This window comes from Mauremys mutica, chromosome 3 (genome assembly GCF_020497125.1).
Source record: "Mauremys mutica isolate MM-2020 ecotype Southern chromosome 3, ASM2049712v1, whole genome shotgun sequence".
NCBI classification, from domain to species: domain Eukaryota; kingdom Metazoa; phylum Chordata; order Testudines; family Geoemydidae; genus Mauremys; species Mauremys mutica.
This window is the reverse complement of record NC_059074.1, coordinates 48682922-48702174: the sequence shown is the minus strand read 5'-3', so window position 1 is coordinate 48702174 and position 19253 is coordinate 48682922. Positions and strand designations below refer to the sequence as shown.

The window sequence follows — 19253 nt, the reverse complement described above, 5'->3', positions numbered from 1 at the left end:
TTATTTTATAATCTGTTTTTAAAAACTTAATAGCTGTAAATTCCAGGAGTAGCAAGAATCAGTGTTTGAAAATCATTTTCACAGGAACTGTAATTAACTAATGTACAGGCATAGGGATACTGATTTTGTTTTCAGGTAGCATGTTCAGTAACTGATTTCGATGTTTCAATGATGCATGTCTGCCTTTCTGAGATCAGGACAGGTACTTCAACGACAAGAGTCACTTGAAATTCAAGCTACTGTAAAATATAAAACAGCTTTAAAACCATTTAGTGGTTTCTTCAAACAACAATTTTGGCTTAACACTTAGTAAACCTTTCAATGTTGTTTTTAATTAATCAAAATACGTGTCTTACTTTAGTTTTTCAATGATGCCAAAGAAGCCATGGACTATTTAAAGAATTTAAAAGATGCCATACAGCGAAAGTACAGTTGTGATAGGTCCAGCAGCCTTCATAAACTGGAAGATCTTGTTCAGGAATCCATGGTAAGAATTCAAGAATTTTGTTGACAAAAAATAAGATTAAACAAGAGTTGTGTAACACGTATCTGGATTTAAAAATTGAATTTGTAAACAACTTACCCAACTAAAGGGAGGTAATAAAATTATAAAATTTAATTTCAGAATGTCTAATTAAACAGGTTTATCCATTTGTCCTTGTTTGTTGTTATTGTCCTTATTTGTTTGAATACTTCTATGCCCTTAAAATTACGTTTTTAAACAATAGTGGATATTAAAGGAAACTGATTACTTCATGGAGTTATTTCTGTTCATGTGAAACATGTTATTTTTCAGAGACAAAAGCTTTAAAAGCATTAAAGAAGCAGCATTGAGTTCTGATTTTAGAGTTATTTTCTTAATTGCTCTTTAGGAAGAAAAAGAACAACTCTTGCAGTACAAGAGCACAGTAGCTGGCCTTGTGGGGAAGGCAAAGGCAATAATTCAGCTGAAGCCAAGGAATCCTGATAGTCCACTCAAAACATCCATCCCAATTAAAGCCATCTGTGACTACAGACAAATTGAGGTTAGAACCTTGAATTTCCTAAAATCAATTACAGACGTGAGGAGACAGCTAAAGTTTCATTAATTACATGTTCCTGGAAAACACAAGACTGTAAATATCTTCCACCCTAGTAAACAGAGCAAATGCTTGTGTTCTGCATTGTTGTTTTTTGTTGTTGTGTCACTTATTTGGTGACACCATTTACAAAAGGGCTTTGTAAGGATAGTTTATAATGCTTAGCTCATTAAATTATTCTGCTTTTCTGTTAAAACTAGATAACCATTTACAAAGATGATGAATGCGTATTAGCGAGCAACTCCCATCGTGCCAAATGGAAAGTCATTAGTCCAAGTGGTAACGAGGCCATGGTTCCATCTGTGTGCTTTACAGTTCCTCCACCAAACAAAGAAGCAATAGACACTGCAAACAGGTAGGAGCAGACTAAAAACAGCTGAAAGTAGGTAGTTCCTGTAATAAATATTTTGGTTGTTTTTATTTTTTTAGGGAAGGAGCATTGTCTTGTGATTGGATCAGAGGCAGTCATTTTCGTTTGAACTTATTTGTGTTAAAATAATTTACGCTCTTTTTATTTTCTCCCCTTTTCACGTGTGAATACAATTTCAGACAGTTTTTCTAATCTAGTTGTGTTTGTATGTTTCAGAATTGAACAACATTTTCAGAATGTACTGGCCCTTTGGCATGAATCACATATAGACATGAAGAGCGTGGTTTCCTGGCACTACTTGACAAATGAAATTGAAACTGTTCGAGCTGGTAATGTTGCTTCGGTAGGTACTGCACCAAACTATGTCCCTCTGAGTCTACATTAGTAACTTACTGACACCCAGAAGACTGCAACTACAGAAACTATTATAAACTGGAGAAGTTTGTTGCTGCTCACATCTTCAATGTGGAGACACAGCTTACAGTGCCTGCTCCATTTCACCGTGTTCAGTACTCCATCTTGATCTAAGCAGCCTTCACTCTGACAGCCTTCACCTACAAATGATTGGGGCAATTGCAAGCCCCAGATTCAGCCCCTGACACCTGCAGAGGGGTGCATTTTGGTTACACCATGCTACAGAATTGTACCCTGATATATAGTCTATATTATTTCAGCATTAAAGAGCTGATTAAGATTAGTTTGTTCGAAACAAAATACTGATTTAAATCAAAATATCAAACAGTTAGGCTAAAACAATCTGTCAGACCACTGAACAGCGCAATGTCTGCTTCTGTAAATCTTGTTTTACTTTTATATTTCATGAAACTGTTTATTATACAATACTCAAATATAGATTTCTTCAATTTGCTGCAAATAACACTTGCAGTACGCATAGTGAGGGATTATATGCTGTTTCTCACTGTTTCTGGTTGATACAAATGAACCTGCAACCTCCACCGAAAATGCCCTGCTTCTAATCATGTTTGGGTCAATAACCATTTTCCCATTGATTGCCACATGGTATAGGAGGAGAAATGGTCTAACATGGGCCTATCCCATTGCTGGCACAAAAGATCAAATATGAATTTGGAATAGAATGCATGAACAGCCAGCTGTTGTTATGATTGTAATTGTTGTTTTGTGAGGGTCTGTTCACCTCTATGTCCTTAGCTACTTCCACTTTCAAAATTTGTGCCAAAACCTTGCATATGATTGCAGTCAAACTAACAGCCCTGTAGTTTCCTGGATCACTCCCTCCGCCCCCTTTCTTAAAAATAGGAACTATACTAACAATTTTGCAGTCATAGGCTACAATGCCTGAGTTTACAGATTCATTAAAAATCCTTGCTATTGGGCTTGCAATTTCATGTGCCAGTTCCTATAATTAAGATTACCCAGGGGCTGCAATTTAGTCTCATTAAGCTCTTTGAGTTTGTCTTCCACCTTGAATATGGTAATTTTTACCTCCATATCCTCGTTGCCATTAGCCACTCTGCCACTACCCCTAAACTCTTCATTAGCCTCATTAAAAACTGAGGCAAAGTATTTGTTTAGGTCATGCCTAGAGTCCAGGAATACCAATGGCTCCAACAGACTCTCAGAACTGCATACCACATTGACACTACCTTATTCACACCCAGATGTAGCTTGAGTTTGGTGTTTTGGATCCAGTTTCCTGTTCTAGACAAGAAAGAAACACAGAGCTGTGAATCATGAGCGCATTGAAGCCTTGGTAGCCCACATTATCTCATGGGTCTCATTAGCACGTTTACATAGACATTGACACAATTTCCCCGAGAGATGACAGGATTGACCGCCATATGACAATGCTTGGGGAAGAGGAACAGCTGTCTATCTGGGATCTGTTGGGGGGAATGAGCAAAGTCACGTTAATGCAGCTCCATCCCTTTATGGTTTAGTAAGTGGGTAAAGGCAACAGATAAATAAAGCATAGATGCTTCTCCTCTGTCCATGGACAGGAAGACACACCTGTGTACTGGAAAGCCAAATGTTTAATTGGACTGTAACTTGACCATCACACATCCATATACAGATGATGGTTTGAGGGAAGAAATGGATAATGATATGGGCTCAAAACATTTATCTCAGAATATGAATGGGTTTTAAATGCTTAGTTATGGTGGTTCTTGATCATATGCAACTGGTTAAAGTGATTGTCCAATATCTGGTTGGGAAGGAATTTTCGCTCAAGTCATATTAATAGGGTCCCTGAGCTTTTCCCTACATTTTGTGGAGCAGGGGACATCTATTACGATCAGGTGGACCTATCCCACACTATTTATGGTGGTAGGACAGGGCATTGATTAATCTACATTTTATATGGGTTCTCCCCCACACCCCAATGTTTCTAACAGAGAAAATGTGAGTAGTGAAAACTTCCAGTGTTGATTCCAGCTGTGCTCTTCTGAATCCTGAACATAGTTGATAAAAAGCATGTGCTCTGTTATAAGAGTAATATATTATATTATTTGTATTATAACATGATCACATTGAGCCCATGACAATCTGTGGTACATGGGGTACTTTAGCAAACACGTGAATAATTTTTTACTGACCTGTGTGCGTTGGCTTTCTGCAAAGCATTTGCAGAGAAAGGACACAAGCAATTGTTACTGTACAAGGTCATTGAAAAGGCTAGAATATTTTAGAGTGCTTCACAAGAGAAGCTTTTCTCCCTTCATTTAATACTCCACTATTTATGTTGCATTAGTGTCTGACAAATTCCTCAGTCCAGTGGACATACAATCCTTTTCTATTTCATAACACATATTCCCTCCTGAAGCCCCTTCTAGGGTGATATGGCTTTACACTGCCTCAACTGTGCAAGTGCTGTAATGGCAACATCTGGGCCAAGCCATGCTGAATTCAATATATGTGATTAGAGAAGTTGTAACACCTTTATCATCATTACACATTACAAGAATGTCTGGCATTTATACTGATCTATTCTCTATTTTAGATAAAGACAATGTTGCCAGGGGAACATCAGCAAGTTTTAAGCAATTTACAGTCCCGCTTTGATGACTTTCTGGAAGACAGCCAGGACTCCAAAATCTTTTCAGGGTCAGATATAGCACATCTGGAAAGGGACGTTAATGTCTGCAAGCAGTACTATCAGGAGCTTCTTAAATCTGCAGAAAGAGGTAAGAGCAACTCGCTGGGAAATGTGTAAAAGTTTCCTTAAAAGAGGCTTTCTAAATGTGAACTTCAGTGCACTGCACGTTTTATTATGTTAACATCATTAAGACAGACAACTATAATAAATGAATAAAGAGCTATCATTTAGACAGGTTGCGCTGTAAATTCTACTAGAGATGAAGGTGATTTGTTAGTACTACTCAAAGGTGTGCAAAAAACATTTTTCCTGGAAGAAGAATTTACCCTCTGGACTACAGCTTATCATGTGGCCTAGTTTTTCATAGTCTTGCTTCTAATGGATTGAAATATATCTTGAATATCTTACTGAGCTCAGAATTAGAATAGTATTTGACTCTGTTACACAAGAAAAATGTCTTACACATTCTGTCCTAGTGTTGCAAAATACCCCATCACCACTCTTTAAAAGCACCACTCTTTCTGCTTTTAAGATGCAGAAATATGAAAGCGTAGATAAAGCTGAAAAGATACCTTATGCTGTCAAGTAACTATTGACTTAGAGAAGTAAAATAGTTTATAAAACTGATTAAATTGCAATTATAGTTTGCTATATAAGCAGAGACATATTGTACTTAGTAACTGAAATACTAGATAGGTGATTGTAGTGGGGTGGCCATTTAATGTGCCCCCGTTTGTGACCAGGCATCACTTTGCAGGCACTCTGTCCCTTTTAGCCCTCTGTTTTGGGCCCCTTAAGAACTACATACAGGCTTTCACATGAATAACAACACCCTCTGCCTGGGGCTGATTTAATAACAGAAATATTCTTTACGGTCCTCAGAGTCCCAAAATAAAGTCCATCACCACATAAAAATCCATTCTTAGTTCTGGTGTCTTCTGTCTCAGATGGAGTTCTTTTTCTGTCCCAGTCTGTTCTCACAGCCTATCCTTCCAGCTTTTTCTAGCTGGATCTTAGCCTTCTGGCATTAGCCACTAGGTCCCCAAACTTCTAGGTTCAAACACCATTTGGGTTTCCTCACAGGAGCTTCCTGCTCCCTGGGATCCTGCTGTCACAGCTCCCTTGGTACTAGCGTCTTCCATGCAGGAGCTCTTCACATTGCAATTTTCTACAGTTTCCTGAGCTTCCCCCCTTCACTGCAGCCTCTTGCTGCTCTCTGTAGGGCATTCATCTGGATCTCAGGTGTGACTTGTTTTGTAATCAGGGTTGGCTAGCCCAAGTCCTCCAGCACTTTACTGTATCCTTGTCACAGCGATGAAGAAGAAATCCACTTGAGGTTAGCTACAATAGCAGTAATGAAATCATCTGGCTGGAAGAAGTATAGTCATTCACTTCACCAGTGTGCATGCAAAGGGCATGATGGTAGCCCTGACGATTGAAAATGGGGAATCATCATTGAGCAGGTCTGTTTTCAGTGGGGTCCCTCAGGGATCGGGTTTTGGACGTACACTGTTTAACATAGTTATAAATGACCTGGAAGAAAACAAAAAATCATCGCTGGTAAAGTTTGCAGCTGACACAAAAATTGCTGGAGGGGTGAATAATGAAGAGGACAGGTCACTGATTCAGCACAATCTGGATCATTTGGTAAACAATATGCAAGCAATACGAAAGCAAACAATATGCGTTTTAATACGGCTAAATGTAAATGTCTACATCTAGGAACAAAGAATGTAGGCTATACTTATTGGAACTGGGCTCTATCCCAGGAAGAAGTGACTCTGAAAACGATTTGGGGGTTGTGGTAGATAATTAGCTGAACCTGAGCTATGTGACCAAAAGAGCTAATGCAATCCTGGGATGCATAAACGGGAATCTTGAGTAGGAGTAAGAGGTTATTTTACCTTTATATTTGGCACTAGTGCAACTGCTGCTGAAATACTGTGCCCAGTTCTGGTGCCCACAATTCAAGAAGGATGTTGATAAATTGGGGAGAAGGTTCAGAGAAGAGCCATGAGAATGATTAACTGATTAGAAAACATGCCTTATAGTGATAGACTCAAGGAGCTCAATCTGTTTAATTTAACAGAGGAGGTTAAGGGGTGACTTAATTATAATCCATAAGTATTTACATGAGAATAAATATTTAATAATTGGCTCTTCAATCTAGCAGAGAAAGGTATAACATGATCTAATGGCTGGAAGTTGAAGCTAGGAAAATTCGGACTGGAAATAAGGTGCAAATTTTTAACAATTACTGTAATTAACCATTGGAATAATTTACCAAGGTTTGTAAAAAGCAACAAAGAGTCCCGTGGCACCTTATAGATCAACAGATGTATTGGACCATAAGCTTTCATGGGTGAATACCCACTTTGTCCATACTAACAGAGCTACCCCTCTGATACTTGTTACCAAGTTTTGTGATGGATTCTTCATCACTGACAATTTTTAAATCAAGGTGGATGTTTTTCTAAAAGTTGTGTTATAGGAATTATTTTGGGAAAATTCTATAGATTGTGTTATATAAGAGATCAAACTAGATGATCACAGTGGTCCCTTCTGGCCTTGGAATCTATGAATCTGATAGACATTAATTTTGGAAGTGCAAGGAGATTATTTAGTAGCAGCTAAGGACTAAGGGGATCCAATTCCTGTTAGAGTCAATTCCTATTGGCTTTTCTGGGAGTGGAATCAATCCCTGAAAGTGCTGTAATATTTTGAGGTGTTACAAAACCTGTTGTTAGGAGGAGGAGAAATATGGCATGGCAATTTAGATTTATTTCCTATTTGTTTACTTCAACAGAGGAGCAGGAGGAATCCATTTACAATCTGTATATCTCAGAAGTCAGAAACATCAGACTTCGCTTAGAGAACTGTGAGGACCGTTTGATCCGACAGATTCGGACTCCACTGGAGAGGGATGACCTACATGAAAGTGTGTTTAGGATCTCAGAACAAGAGGTGAGCCTTTGGGAAAGAATGGTTCAACTAGGAAGTGGCGGTTTTCCAAAATGAATAGTTTTCTCTTGAAACAAACGGACCCAGATCCTTGCATGTTATGGTTCAGCTCAGAAGGATGGGGGTGACTAAGTGATTTTTCTCATATATCAGTGGAAGTAAAGGGACTAATGAATAGCATAGTCTTCAGCCTTTCTATGCTGCAGATACATTCCTCACTTTTTCAATAAAGAGCGCAGAAATAAAATATATTAGGATATATGAACACTGTCAGGCTGATGTAGAATAAATAAACACTGTCAATTACCTTCCATTTTATAGAAGCTAAAGAAAGAGCTGGATCGACTCAAGGATGATTTGGGAATGATTACAGATAAATGCGAAGAGTTTTTCAGTCAGGCTGCTGGTTCACCTTCCGTCCCCACCCTCCGTTCTGAGCTCAATGTCATCATTCAGAATATGAATCAAGTTTACTCCATGTCTTCCATTTACATAGAAAAGTATGTAATAAACTATCTCTTCGCACTTGCTGCGGTTCAGTGTACACCTGTTTTGTCCCAAATGAAAGTAAATAGAAAAAACAGTAAAGTTATAAATATGAATAATACCAATCAAGGGTAAGAGAGTTATTGAAGTCATTACAGTGTAAAAAAAGGATTACTAGTTATCTCATATCACATGGCAAGACTGAAAAATGTGAGCAGTTTGAATATTATCAATACATGATTAGTTAACAAGAGGTTACTGTTTCAGGTTAAAAACTGTTAATTTGGTGCTGAAAAACACTCAAGGAGCAGAAGCACTAGTAAAACTTTATGAGACTAAACTGTGTGAAGAAGAAGCAGTCACTGCTGACAAGAATAATATTGAGAACCTTATTGGTACATTAAAGGTATGAGTTTGCTATTTTTTCTTTATAGGTAAATCATAAAATAATTATAATAAAATAATTGTCTTTTTATAATAGCCCCTTGGTTAGACTACATTTGTGGTGCAGCGAAAGACTTCTTGTCTACTTTTAAGCAGACTAAATTGTAAGATTGCTATATTAGACAAATCTGTATCCTTTTGGCAATTAGGATAAGAAAATAAATGTTATTTAGTAGGTTAAAATAATTTTCACAGACACTTTACAACTTATAGAAGTTTGCATTTTGCATACACATATAACTCTAGAAATGTTAGCATGAGCTGTGCACATAACATGCAAAACAAGAGTGCTAATGAACCTCGCTCTGCAGTGTTTCTCTCTGCACGTGGAAGTATCTTGGAATATATGAGGCTCCAGAGATGTGTGACTGCAGCAACAAGAGAGTTAGTTACTTTTGTCTTTTATTGGAAGATTCCAGTCAACATTAAGACTGTCTGCTCTAAAAACCTTGCCACTTTCTTAAATAAATAGAAAAGCTTCCTTCAGTATTTGTATAGCCCCTTATATTTCCCATTGAAGTACTGCAAACAGTGAGGTAATGTTATTTTACAATTGGAAGATTTTTAAGGTGACCTCTGTAGTTTATTAGACAAATATTAGCTTGCTAACTTGCAAGCTGTGTGCTTGATTTGTGTGGGCATTGGGACTCCAGTACCCAGAATTTTCAGTTCATGGCTATTTCATAGGCATTTTGGTATTGGAGCAGTCTGAACAACCAGAAAAAATTGGATATGCAATGGGTTGATTTACACACACACTGCTACAATTTATGTTTTCTTATCATTTATTACATATTAGCAATGGAGGTCTGAAGTGGATGAGAAAAGAGAGGTATTCCATGCCTTAGAAGATGAACTGCAGAAAGCCAAGGCGATCAGCGATCAAATGTTTAAAACGCATAAGGAACGAGATCTTGACTTTGACTGGCATAAAGAGAAAGCTGATCAGCTGTCTGAGAGATGGCAAAATGTTCATTCTCAGATTGAAAACCGGTTTGTACCTTCGTGTTGTAGTGTGTTCAAAACATCTTTTAGGCTATTGATGTTGTTTCTTAGCTAATTTATCTTCTGCTTAAGCAATAAGAAATGAACATTATAATTGGTTGAAAGGCATTTCTAACTATTCAGGAAACTTGCTAACATGGTGGATGCTTATCTTTTCGGTGCTGCTGCCATTGATCCCCTGCAGTTTTTTCCACACAGTGATAAAAAGAGCCACAGCTATAAGTGTGTACAACATCTTCAGTTTAACACTATGCTGTGTGGGCTTTACCATAACACTTAGTAGTTAGCCAGATACAGCACAGATATGCTGCCCTTTTCTCCTAGCAAAAATGCCTGCAGAACGGGGCCTCCTGTCTTATGGTAATGCTTTCTGCTTCCCCTCATAGTTAGTACTGATAGGTGGGACTGATGAGATAACCTTCACTTTTGAGTTGCTAGTCAGATTTATATTTACTTCTTGATAAAGAACATTGGGCCTAAGACCTCAAGTCCTTAGTCCTTAACTCCCATTGACCTCAGTGATAATGTTATCTCCATAAGAACTGAAATAAGGACTTCAGGATTTGGTCAAGAAGCAGTAATTTGCCCTGTTGACCTTCCATTATGTTAATGCAATATCATGATGCAATTCAAGTTCATTTGTTCCATGAAATGTGACTCTTTGATAGATTTTGGTGATGTCCATGGATAATATTACTCAAATATTTTTGTACAGATGTACATGCGCACACAGACAAATAATAATGTGTGTATGTCATATATATTATACACACACAATATTCTGGAATGTGCTTATCCATTGTTCTCACAGAGAAGAAGTTCACATCTTAATGCTTTCCCAACCAACCTCATATCCCTTCGTTTTCATTCTCTTTAATTCTATCTCCCTAGAGCTAAGGACAAATTGAGGCAGAACAACATTATTTGCAAACTAAACCTATTTTATTTATTTTAGTTTATGACCCTGGAATCCCTGAAGAGAAGTATCAGAATACTGCTCTATATATGAAACAATGCTGTACACGGCAAACTTTCATATTTCTCCCCTCTTAAAAGCAGATGACCTTAGATTGTTCCACCAGTTCAAACTACATAAATTCATAGAGGATAGGTCCATCAATGGCTATTAGCCAGGATGGGCAGGGATGCTGTCCCTAGGTTCTGTTTGCAAGAAGCTTGAAATGAGTGACAGGGAATGGATCACTTGATGATTACCTGTTCTGTTCATTCCCTATGGGGCACCTGGCAATTGGTCACTGTCGGAAGACAGGATACTGGGCTAGATGGACCTTTGGTCTGACCCAGTATGGCCATTCTTATGTTCTCAGTTCAATCCATGCAGGAACTGATAATCAGTTAACTAATCAGCTATAATTAATTAATTGTATTGCCTCTGCCTCTGATCTCCAGAAACTAAAGTGATTGGTAAGACCTGATCAAAAATGCTGTCTAGTCAAAGAAAACAGTTTGAATGCCAGTATGATTATTAGCCTTCAAGCTACTGGCTTTCACAGAAACTATGGGGAAGGTCCCTTACCTTCTGTTTTTCAGTATAAGAAACATGCAATTGGAGTGTGTAGTCTTTTTTGGCTGAAATTAAGGTGCTGTGTATGTATCTTTAAATTTCACTCTTAATTATTCCATTTTCTAGTAGGCCCTGTGTAAACAAAGTGATATGATTTAAATGACAAAACAGTAGTTTTCTGAGAAGCTTAAGTGTCCGTATCTGCTCACAGGGCAAACATGAACCTAACACTCTCCTCACATGACATCTGTGTGGAATATGCTGACAGATTGTTGTTAACACACAGTGAGTTCTAGTGTAAATATGACAGCTTGTGGTAGTTGCAATTTGTGGCAGTAAACAGACTGTTTCTGCAAATGTTCGCCCCTACTTCCTAACTGTTTGACAGTGATAATCACTATACACAGACGTTTGTAAATATTGGCTCCAGTTAAACATCTTTCCTTTTATTTTTTTCCCATTTATTGTTATTTTGTTTACCCTGTTATTTGTTTATATCTATACCAAAATATAATTCCTCAAATGCAATACATAATCTTTGTCGCACTCGCTCTGTTTCACACACATACATTCACGTGCACAGAGCACGTCCTTAGCATTATTGAAAGTAAGGCAGATTCAAAATCTGCAAACCAGAATACCAGAGTTGTTAAATATAGGGTTACAGACAGGCAGATTGCTCTGAACCTACATCTCTGCTGTCTCTTTGCTTGCAATATTTGTATGGTTTTTAGGGACATTGTTAGGACTACAGCAGATGAATCTTAAGCACGCTGAACACTCCTGAATCAGTTCGCAGGAAATAACACAGCTTGCCTTTGTCTGCTCCTCTGCTCCCATTTAACTGCAGAGTAGAAGAGCCTTAACCAGTTTCCACTTCACTCTCTGTGCCTGATTGATTTAAAGGGAAGGCCCACAAACTTGAGTGGGTTTTCAATAGTTTCCAGAATCATATGGTTTAAAGAGGGACTTACCCAAAGAGGATCATTGACGTTAGCATTTTTGGACAGCTAAAGACTTTGCCTTTGTGCCAACTCCTACTTGGCTTGGGAGGAGTAGAGGATGTGGTCTGCTGGTCTCCTTCAGTGCAGGTTTTGGCCCCTTTGGCTCATGCTCAGATCCAAACCCACTGGTCACACCTAAAATACACCCACTTCTCGTCCTTCTGCATGGCAGTGAAAATTTCTTCTGCAGAGGCACACTCCAGTGTGCTGGGGAATGTTGTGTCTAGTGCATGGCTTTTCTGCTTCTGGGCTCATTAATTTAGGAAATGTGCAGTGTTTCTGCTGTGACTGGACCTTCTCTGAACACCAAAGCACATTGGAAGTTTGACCCACAGTCAATTGTTTCTAGTATAAATGTTCTTTCTCTCTTCTGAGGGTGCTCTAGTGTGAAAATCCTCTTTAATCTTTATGGACCGTCATTAAGCTGGGGATCTCTGTGGTAGAAACTGTCATTAAAATATTTTAGTAAAAATTATTAAATTTCCTGTTATGATGATAGATGGAGCTAGGACACCTGATACCATTAAGGCTATGTTGACTGACTTATATAATTTTTTACAGTACCTTCTCCCCAATCATATCTCCTGTTCTCAAATTAAACCAGGTTGCGTGACTTAGAGGGTATCAGTAAATCTCTGAAATACTACAAAGATACTTACCATACACTGGATACCTGGATTCAGAAAGTGGAAGATACTCAGCGAAAGATTCAAGAAAACCAACCAGAAAACAGCAAAGCTTTGGCTAAACAGCTGAACCAGCAAAAGGTACTAAAAGGGAATCCCACCCTGGGCAAAAGTATTGAAACTAATAACTGGAGCCCTGTGATTATTGAAAATACAAAATAAAACAAAACAAAGTATAAACCAAAATCAAATGAAAAAAATCACCTCACAGCAGAGGCTCCCGTCCCTCAAATCTGGGCTCAGCTCCCTGGTCCAGTTGTGTGGTGTACAGTGTCACAGCATCACTTGTGCAAATTTTGTCCGGCTGCCCCTCTGTCATCATTATGGAGGGGAAATGCCAAGTGCCACATCAGAACACCTGGAGCGGGAGCTGAGCCCAGACCCATGGAGAGGAACCGCCTGCTACTGGGTGAGTGTGGGGCAGGCTCACTGTACAACAAGCCTTCCCCCCTCCAGGGCCTCTCATTCCCCGCCGGGGCAGGACCCCTCTTCCCCACCTCTTCGCACGGATAAAATGGTTAAAATGAAATTCCCCCAAAATATAAAAAATAAAAAAAATTAATGGGGTTTTACTAACAAAAGCAAAAATATTTAATATTTAAAGCAGTGATGTCAATCTGCCTTTAGCTATCTCAGATATCTCTATGTCCCCTGTTACTGTAGTGACCGAGCACGCCAGTCTTTTACCTTCACAACATCTCTTTGAGATAGGGAAGTGCTGTTAATCGTATTGACAGATGAGGGTTTGAGGCACAGAGAGACAAAATGACTTGCCCAACATCATGCAGGAAGTCCGTGGCAAAGCGGGCTCTCCCAACTCCCAGGCTAATGTCCTAACCTCTGGGCCATAACGCCACCATTTTAAATGTAAAGTGTGATTCAGTGCTACTGTGTCCATGGAAATATTCACACAAAGTCTGCAATAGGACCGTTTGTGTGCTTACAGTTAAGGGAGTGCTTCAGTGCTTTACTGGATTGGCACCAGAGTGCTCAGCACCCTACAGGATTGAGCCCAGGAAGGACAGCCATTCCCTAAATGTTAGGCAAACAGAACCACTTCGCGTGAATGTTTGATAATAGTGAATAATAAAGGGGTATGAACATGCCCCAGTCAAACAATTGTTTGGGTGTCAACCAAATGTTTATGTAATCCCCTGAGAGTGTGTATTTCAGGTCCCCATCAGTGCCTGATCCACAGAGGAAGTGAATCTGTGACAGCCCTCATTAAAGAACCTGTCTCTTTAGCTAAAAACGTAGCAACTTTTAGCCCTGCAGGTCTCCAGTTCAGTCCCCAGTGTGTTGGCCAGGATGCAGGCACTATATTTACAGTATTCTACCAGCTGTACTCATGCTGGGCTGGATCTAACTCACATGGAACTCAATAGGAGTCTTTCTGTTGACAGTCTAGGATTTAGATCAGGCCCCAGGATTCCAACTAGCTATACAACACTGAAATGTAAGCGGTGCTATAAATAGTATGATGGTGGGCAACTTAGAAATTCTTATCATAATAATACTTATCAACCATAACAAAGGGAGAGAAAAGAGTCATTATTATTATTATTATGCTGAAGATATACACACATATTTTACAGATGCTGGTTTCTGAAATTGAAATGAAACAAAATAAAATAGATGAATGCCAGAAATATTCAGAGCAATACTCAGCTTCAGTAAAGGTAAGAAAGATTATACACATATAATACAGTTTAATTTGATAATGTGTCCTTTACATGTATGCTGGTATTGTACAATGGATACAACATGCAAGCAGTGGTGTTCTGCTGCTAATTTGCATTATAAATATTTTATTCTATGTCAATTTGATAGAGAGTGCTGATAACTTTTCTGACTGCATTATTTTTACAGGATTATGAACTGCAGACAATGACATACAGGGCTATGGTTGACTCACAACAAAAATCCCCAGTGAAACGCCGGAGAATGCAGAGCTCATCTGACTTCATTATACAAGAGGTAGCTTGATGTTCTTTGACAGGGAAATGTACATTCATGTAGCAGCCTGTTGTAGAGTGGAGGAAATGCAAGACTGGGATTTATTAATAATTAAATATAGTAATCTCACACATGATCCTTACTGTACATAGACAAACCCTGACATAAATGTTACACATTTCACAATATCTGGTATTGTATCTGGATGTTGGTGTTGATAAACAGTTAACAAAATGCCCATGAAAATCTTGGATGAGAAACACAGAAAACGGAGAAAAATAAAACTGTTTATTAACACGGTGGGCCAGATCATGTCTCAAGCTGCCACCCCAGGAGGGGCTTTCACCATCACTGTGGTGCCACAAGTCTCTGTTGTAGCAGATTCAGAGGCAATGCCTCCCTGAAGCCTATTTGTGCACACAGAGGTGCAATTTTATCCACAGAGGACAGAGTACAAGAGTGAATGGGGCAATTTGGCCCTGAAGTGACTCTCTCTAGCTGACAATTCTGTAACAGGAGCTGACAACCAGAAACAAAGACCTAGGCTTATAGGGGTGAGGATACTCCATCTAACCATCCAGCTATCAAGGAGTTAAGATTTTGAAGCCCCACCAACATAAGATAGGGACCTTAGGTCCTCCCACTCAGGCTGGAGCACCATTGGGGATACTACAGCTCTCGGAGGTGGAATTTTCCAAAGCCCCAGGATGACATAGGAGCACAAATGTCATTCAAGTTAATTTGGTACTTTTGAAAATTCCACTCTAGTGCTACAGTAACTCCAGTACCAAAGGAGTAAGGATATTTGTGATTGGGAAGATTATTTCCTGGAGTTTCTTCTCCTCATATTCTTTTGTCCCCCTGAGTTCCACCACACCAGTTACACACCTAGCAGATGCAGGTCACTTCCATTCAGCCTCTTACATACCAGTCTGACCATTCTTAGGATCAGTTGGTCCTGTGGACAGCCTGTTTATGTGGTTCTTCATGACTATTGTGTCCTTTAAACCAAGATCAAGATTTGACTTATGAGCTCTGTGCCATATATGACTTTTCTAAAGGCCAGTTTAAGTCTAGAGGTAGTTCTTGGACATTATTTGAATGCATTTGAAGTCACTGTGAGTGCTACCATTTTCCTCTTTTGTTTCTGTGCAGTTCATGGATTTACGAACACGCTATACTGCCTTGGTGACCCTGATGACCCAGTATATTAAATTTGCTGGTGACTCTTTGAAAAGACTAGAAGAAGAGGAGGTAGGTCACAGGAAAACAGAAACCATTTTGTTGGGGGAGAAACCATTTTGTTGGGGGCAATAAAACAACTATTGGACTTGGATCATAATTTTAGCTGGAAATACTAAGAACTGAAATATATACTGCACAAACATGGGAATATGTGGATATTGGACTGTGCACCTATCATTCTTATAAGCACTGATGTATATTTGCAAAGTCCTCACATTCCATCTGTCCTTCCAGATAGGAGGGTCACATTACAGGGACGCACTGTGATTCACTGAATTCTGCAGAGAAGGAAATTATCTACAGGACAGAAGAAATTATAATGCACCGTCACAGTTTTACTTAAGACCTAGCACAAATTAGCTGGCAGTGGTTGATCCCTTTTAGTAAAACATTTATTTAAACTTTTTTATGTCTAAAAAACAAGGAAAATATAAAAGTATAGCTCTGTAAAGCAAATAACCTAAATTTTCACCAAAAGCTGTCCATCTTTATAAATCATACTTCATCATCTATATTCATATATAGACAATACTTGCTTTTTAATTTTTGAAAGTTCATTTGCAGTTTTATTTTTACAACAAAAACCACATTGGATATTTGAAATGTGGACTGTATTTATTTGGTGTATATTTTAGGGCTGGCTATATGCTGTACTTACAAATGCAAGCTGAAATTTGTCCCTGTGCAGAGAGCCAGCCCAACTCCCATGCACTATTAATGTCCTATTTAAGTCCTAGTTAGTGTGTTTAAATGGGACCTAAGTGGTGCTTAGGTCTTCCGTTATCCCTCTGCACAGGGTTGAATTTCACCTGCGGTGTGCACACTAGCTTGCTTTTAATGGATAAGGAATTTCTTATTTAAATAGGGGAGTGCAATAACCCCTTCACTAATTCCTTATGTTTGTTTCAATGACTTTTAAATGTCTAGGCTTCTTTTTTCTTTTGTCATTCTTCTGCACTGATTCTTTGAGGCAAATTAATTTTTTTCACAGTGAGCATGAGGTCTCGTTAACAAGAATAAATGGAAGCTATAAACGACACCTCTACCCCAATATAACGCTGTCCTCAGGAGCCAAAAAATCTTACCGTGTTATAGATGAAACCACGTTATATCGAACGTGCGTTGATCCACCGGAGCGCGCAGCCCCACCCCCCTGGAGCACTGCTTTACCACGTTATATCTGAATTCGTGTTATATCGGGTCACGTTATATCAGGGTAGAGGTGTATTTGTTCAAAAATACATAGTTTAAATCAATGCTTTAAAGAATTAAACAAAGCATATTATCTACTCTTACTTTCTTTAAAAATATCATGTGTTTCTAAAGCAATTATATATTTACTCTTTAAGGATGATAGGGTCTTAATTTATACACTGTATCCTTATAGCTTTTCTGCCAAATAACATACTGTATGGTTTGTCCAGTATCAAAAATACATAAAACAGGATTGTAGTTATTTTAACAAGTTTTAATTTTTAATATTTATTTATGTAATCATTGGACAAGACCCTGGATCCTTAAAGGGATGTTAAATAATCTTGCTGCCAGCTTTGTCTTTGCTGCATGTTCTTCCTATCGCATACCTCTGAACAGACTCATAACATAAATATGAAAAGTGTGCATCTTTTTTTTTTAACCATGTAGCATCCATTGCATGAGATATCACCTTTACATGCTAAGTAGCCTTTATGTGTCTAATTCACACTGCTGGTAAAAATGAAAACAAAGAAGAAAAATATCTAGAGACCAAGAAATTTGTTGGGTTTGGCTGGTTGGTGTCACTTTTCTCAAGAATAATTTAATTTTATAAACCATTTTTGTCTGTTCCGAGCTGTGTCTTCAAGACTGTCTTTTGCAAAACATATGCAGACTTCTACTTCCATGATAACTTCTTAGTAGATAATGTAAGGTTGCTTTCTAATTGCAAAACAATATAATAAGCTTCCTTTTGGAATCAAAGTAGCATATCATGGAGCTTTTCCATTTCAAAGCAGAAACAATCATCAGTTTTTCTGGGATTATACTTCTAATCTCTTCCTCTGGCATTCAGGACTTTATTCTATCCTTGTCTTTGTTAAGAATTCTGTGTGATGTCATTCAGAGTTTAGTGCACAGAAGAAGGGTAAAATAAGGCTCTTGCTATGAAGTCTATGACATTTAAAATCTAAATTTAAACCTGTGTGCTATCAGCTCAGAGTTTACCTGCTGAGGCTGAATTCCAGAAAACCACGGTGATAGCTGAAGTTTTTGAACCTTTGGGATGTGATAAAGCAGTTGAACAAAGACAGAAAAACACAGTAGGCAAAAACCCAATAGACGAGAGATTTGCAGAAAGATAGTTCTCATAGTAAATCTGAGAGTAAGTTGGAAAGTCAAAGGAAAGAATTTGATACTGAGAGAGGTGATAAAATCATAATGGACAGAACATCAAAGCAACTATTGAAGCCTCATAGTCAAGTAAGTGCTGGTAGAAATAATGGGGAAGAGCAGCTATATACAAGAAAGGAAATAACCACCCTTTCAGGTAAACAGCATCACAGAGAATGGTAGAAAAGGATATCCAGTTCCATGTCAAATTTGTGTCAATGTTAATATAAATGACGATTCTGGTGCGGCGTGAAATCAATCAAATGTTGATGGAATGAGACAGGAAATGGGAAGAGCCAAAGAAGTTTTCTGAAGTATTAGTGGAAACCATGTTGTAGAGTGGAGGAAATGCAAGACTGGGATTTATTAATAATTAAATATAGTAACCTCACACATGATTTAAAGTTGATTGAGCATAACTAAAAAATAATCTATTAAATAATCCATTAATCAGTATCGATTCAGAGATGGCAAAACAATAGATTTTTTTCAATAATTTTGAATTTGTTTCATCACATTTTAATATCATAATGTTATACTAGCAGGTATAGCTCCCAGCTGATGCTTTACGTTGCTGATCAGATAGAGCACAAGACCGCATAACAGAAAACTTAATTTGTGATCCTAGATGCAACTGCAATCAGAGTCTCAATTTTAATTGTCTAAAAACACTTTACATTTAATATGTTTGTTGTGTAACTGTCAGCATAAAAGGAGATGCTCCGAAGCTGATCCAGTTTAATCCCAACATCTGTAAGGGTATATCTGCACTGCAATAAATGACCCACAGCAGCAAGTATCAGAGCCTGGGTCAACAGACTCAGGCCTGTGAGGCTCCTGCTGTGGGACTACAAATAGCAGTGTAGATGTTCAGGCTTGGGCTGGAACTCGGGTTCTGAGACCCACATCCTTTGTGGGGTTGCAGAGCCCAGGTGCCAGCCTGAGCTCGAACGTCTACAATGTTGTTTTTAGCCCCACAGCCTGAGTTGATCCAGGCTCAGAAACTTGCTGCTGCAGGTTGCGTTTTATTTTTTTTCAGTGTAGACCTA

General features: G+C 38.5%; 1 protein-coding gene across 1 annotated transcript in view; it reads left to right on the top strand.

Annotated features, from left to right (window-relative positions):
• The window catches only part of DST (dystonin), a 440007-nt gene that overhangs the window by 248776 nt on the left and 171978 nt on the right, over positions 1–19253 (top strand). The window contains exons 23-35 of the mRNA XM_045009616.1: positions 362–487; positions 873–1025; positions 1280–1434; positions 1666–1792; positions 4430–4613; positions 7332–7489; positions 7808–7986; positions 8240–8378; positions 9216–9409; positions 12555–12717; positions 14232–14315; positions 14506–14613; positions 15748–15846. Coding sequence (XP_044865551.1) covers positions 362–487; positions 873–1025; positions 1280–1434; positions 1666–1792; positions 4430–4613; positions 7332–7489; positions 7808–7986; positions 8240–8378; positions 9216–9409; positions 12555–12717; positions 14232–14315; positions 14506–14613; positions 15748–15846 — 1869 coding nt within the window. The remainder of the gene's footprint in view (positions 1–361; positions 488–872; positions 1026–1279; positions 1435–1665; positions 1793–4429; positions 4614–7331; positions 7490–7807; positions 7987–8239; positions 8379–9215; positions 9410–12554; positions 12718–14231; positions 14316–14505; positions 14614–15747; positions 15847–19253) is intronic.